Source organism: Silene latifolia, chromosome Y (assembly GCF_048544455.1).
Source record: "Silene latifolia isolate original U9 population chromosome Y, ASM4854445v1, whole genome shotgun sequence".
In the NCBI taxonomy this organism is placed as follows: Eukaryota; Viridiplantae; Streptophyta; class Magnoliopsida; order Caryophyllales; family Caryophyllaceae; genus Silene; species Silene latifolia.
The window spans coordinates 317,087,921-317,091,616 of NC_133538.1; the positions used below are offsets into that span (position 1 = coordinate 317,087,921).

Genomic DNA, 3,696 nt, shown 5'->3' on the forward strand with positions numbered 1-3,696 from the left:
TGGCTACCGTTTGTTGGTAGGATGTTATCCTGATTTTGGCTGCATCTCTCAGCTCTTCAGCCAGGGTTAGGCTGTCATGCATTAGTAGTTGGTTTTCCTCAACAGTATTCAGGCTACACCTGGTGGTGGATACGTGGGATTTTTGCTGGGATTACTGCCTCACAGCCATAGACCAAGGAGTAAGGTGTTTGGCCAGTTGATGTCTTAGGTGTAGTTCTGTCAGCCTAGAGGACTTGAGGGAGTTCTTCAGCCCATCTGTCTCTTCTTTGCTTTAGTTTCTTTTTCAGGCAGTTAATCACCACTTTGTTGCTGGATTTGGCCTGGCCGTTGGCTTTTGGATAGCCTGGTGTAGAGGTTATCAGATTAATGTTCCATTGTGCACAAAAGGCCATTGTTCTCTTTCCCACAAATTGTGTGCTATTAACACAAACTATTTCTGATGGGATGCCATAACGGCATATGATATTTCTCTTGATAAATGATATGACGTCCTTCTCTTTAATTTGCTTGTATAAGTCAGCTTCTATCCATTTTGAAAAGTAATCGGTCATGGCTAACATGTAGGCTTTTTGCCCAGGGGCTTATGGTAACTTGCCTACAATGTCCATCCCCCACTTCATAAATGGTCGGGGGCTGAGATTGAATGTAGTAGATCAGATGGTTGATGAATGAACGGGGAGTGAAGCTGACATGCTTCACACTTCGAGCTATAAGCTAGGTAGTCAGCCTTTAAGGTTGGCCAGAAGTAGCCTGTCCTCAGAACTTTGCTTGCCAGTCTCCTGCCTCCTTTGTGATTTCCACAGTATCCATCATGTATTTCCTCAATGACTTGTTTGGCCTCGTGTGGTTCCAGGCATCGCAGGTAAGGTCCATCCTGAGACTTTTTAAACAATGTGTTATTAATGATGGTGTATGTGGAAGCTTTGATTTTAAGGGTTCTTGCTTCATGCTTATTGTTTAGGTGATTTTTACCAAATTAATTGTTTCAGGTCAATGTGGTCTTACTCGTTGGTTAGATGATTGATTGTCTGTATTTGATGCGTAAATAAGGAAATAAAGCACGTAAATAGATTGACTCGTAATATTTGGTGACGCGGAAAACCCAATGCAGGAACAACCGCGGGAGGGACGGTACCCTGCCAAATATTGCACTATTCTTGAATAGGAGGATGAATATAATTGAGACGTAATGCAAATCTTGCTAGCACGTAGTATTGGACGTGTAGGATCATGAATGAATGTATGTATGAATGTCCTTTTTTGATTGCTTCCTTGGCTATTTAAGAACCCTAGGCATATCCTACCATGATTATGGAAAGGAATACAACTTCCATAATAACTCTTTCCATGTTTTGCCATCTATCTCAATTCTCCCTAATCTCCCTGACTTCTCCATGACTTCTCTTTCCTAAACTCAGACGCTTCCTTCAATGGGCTTTAGCCTTCTTCTCACGTTCGTGCCGGCCCATTCTCCCTTTCTTGTGCTTTCTCCAACCACGAGCTCCCCTTCTTTCATGATCCATTATTTATAAAGCGGGCTTTTCTTATTATGTGATTTTTAGCCCAAACAGTTTGCCCCAAATTTCTTATGAAGTACGCTTCGAGGTGTCGAACAAGGAATTTACGTAGCTGATTAGTAAAAACCCTAAGCCGTCATTTGTGCCCCTTTTCATGCAAGCTCATCATCAATGCCGCCCAACTCCTCATTTCTCACACCCTACTTCCTCTCTCTTCCTTTATAACCCCAACCTCCTTTCTTTACTTCATTAACCACAAAATCATTTCCTACAAAAACTCTCTCTCTCTCCTCTCAAATCCCTAACCTTTCTTCCCTCTTTCCCTGCCGGCTTCACTGTTCCATCCCCGTCGTCTCCAGGTATTTTCCCTTCCTTTTCCTTCTTAGTTCCCATTTTCTCTTTCTCCACCATAGAAAAAACCCGACACTCATCATCGACTTCCAAACCCTATGATCGCAACCCTGACCCGGTCTTTCCTTCCCGGGGACTCTTCACTCACCCCCATGACTGTGACTCTGCCCTGACCCATGTTGACATCCCTTTGATCAAGGATTTACTTGGTCTTGGTGACGGGGTGGATGTCGCCATTCCTGAGCCCGGTCAAAAAGCTGATGCCATTCGTCCAGGGTGGGTTTGCTTTTATTTATACCCATTTAGATATGGTCTTCGCTTTCCTTTTCCTAAACTCGTTCAAGACTTCATCTTTACAAATAACTTTGCCATGGCACAAATCTCTACCACTGTCTGGAGGGTTCTTCTCTACTTCTTGGCCGCTTGTCAAAACATTGGCAACTCCAACTCTCTGGGCATTCTGGCCCATATGTATGATATCAGGTCCCTGGGTAGGGGCCAATTCTCGCTCCGGGGCTCTAGAGAGGCTCCTTTCATGCATGTGTCAAAATCTTGGGATGAGAAATGGTTCGAGTACTTCTTCTTTGTGAGGGAGGCTTCTATCCAGCTGCCTGCCTATTACATCTTCGAGGAATGGGTCATAACTTTGAGTAAGTAGCCCCCCTGTCACCCGTATTGGTGCCCAGATCCCTGCCCGCAACAAGTTATTCCGCATTCCTCAGTTAGAGAGGAAGTTTCCTGACCTGCTTCCTGGATTTTCTCCTGCTTCTTCCTCCAACCCCTTCAATCATCTCACAGCATGTCTTCTGGTAAGCTTTCAATAGCCGTTTCAGTTTGCATGCAACCTTACTAACAGCTTAATTTTCCTGACGCTTGAAATGATGTTTGCTTGCAGGTTCAAAAGTAGACCCTTTGGAAGCTATCCTCCAGAGCGCAAAAAGAAAGAGATCCGCTGCCAGCCCTGCTGTGGCATCTTCCTCCAGAAGGAGTGCTCCTAATGCCTCTTTTCAGACTCCTCCTACTCACTCCAGCTCTGCTAGGCCTGAACCCTTGGAGGTCAACCCGTTGTCTCGTCATCCCCCTACTCCTCCTACCAGTCCTCGTACCTCAGCTAGTGGAGGCACCATTGCTCACTTCCCAGAGGGCTTTGGGAACGTTGATAAGGTACCATACTGGCCAGAAATCGACCAGTTGCTTTTTCCTCCTCTAAGAGAACCCTTCTCAGAATTTTCTCCAGAGGAAATGGATGAGAATGATGTGCACAACGATTTCATGGTGAGTGATCTTCGTCTTCCACCTGTTCTAAATTTTTACCTTTAATTCCCTGCTAACTTTTAATTTTTGTTGCCCCAGACCCTCCAATTTGCTCTTTATAATAGGAAGATGATCAACATAGTGCAGACCACCAGCCGAGCCACTAGCGCCAAAAACAGGGAGCTGACTGCGTCTAATGCTGATTTAGAGAAGCAGTGTGCTGATTTGAGGGGGAAGGTAGCTGAGCTAAAAGCGGATCTGGCTGGCGCAAAGAGGAAGCTGAAGGAGGGAGATGATCAGATGGCTCGTACTCAAGAGGTTTACACCACGTTCTCTGACTCCTTGAAGCGTTCTGAGGAGAGGATCAGTGAGTTGATCACCCTGGCCACAAATATTGTTGCTTATGCCACCTGGCGGGGAAAGATCAGCGGGATGTGTGCTGCCCTTGAGGAGGCTCCAACCCAGCAAGCCATAGAAGAGAAGGAGAGGTAGCTGGAGATGCTCTATCCCGCTCAACTTGATCTGAGTGCGCTGATGCCTGAGGTTGGTGAGGTGAATTCTCCTGCGCTGGATG

At 45.7% G+C, this 3,696-nt stretch overlaps 2 protein-coding genes across 2 annotated transcripts; both read right to left on the bottom strand.

The window, feature by feature from the left end:
- Window positions 1-224: 224 nt before the first annotated feature.
- Window positions 225-551, bottom strand: LOC141631240 (uncharacterized). Its single transcript, XM_074443938.1, has one exon. The coding sequence runs from the start codon at window positions 549-551 to the stop codon at window positions 225-227; it is 327 nt and encodes a 108-aa protein (XP_074300039.1).
- A 65-nt stretch (window positions 552-616) lies between these two features.
- On the bottom strand, window positions 617-2,409 carry LOC141631242 (uncharacterized). Its single transcript, XM_074443939.1, has 2 exons — window positions 2,167-2,409; window positions 617-874 (listed from the first exon to the last, which is right to left on the bottom strand). The coding sequence occupies exons 1-2, from the start codon at window positions 2,407-2,409 to the stop codon at window positions 617-619; spliced, it is 501 nt and encodes a 166-aa protein (XP_074300040.1).
- Between the last annotated feature and the right edge of the window lie 1,287 nt (window positions 2,410-3,696).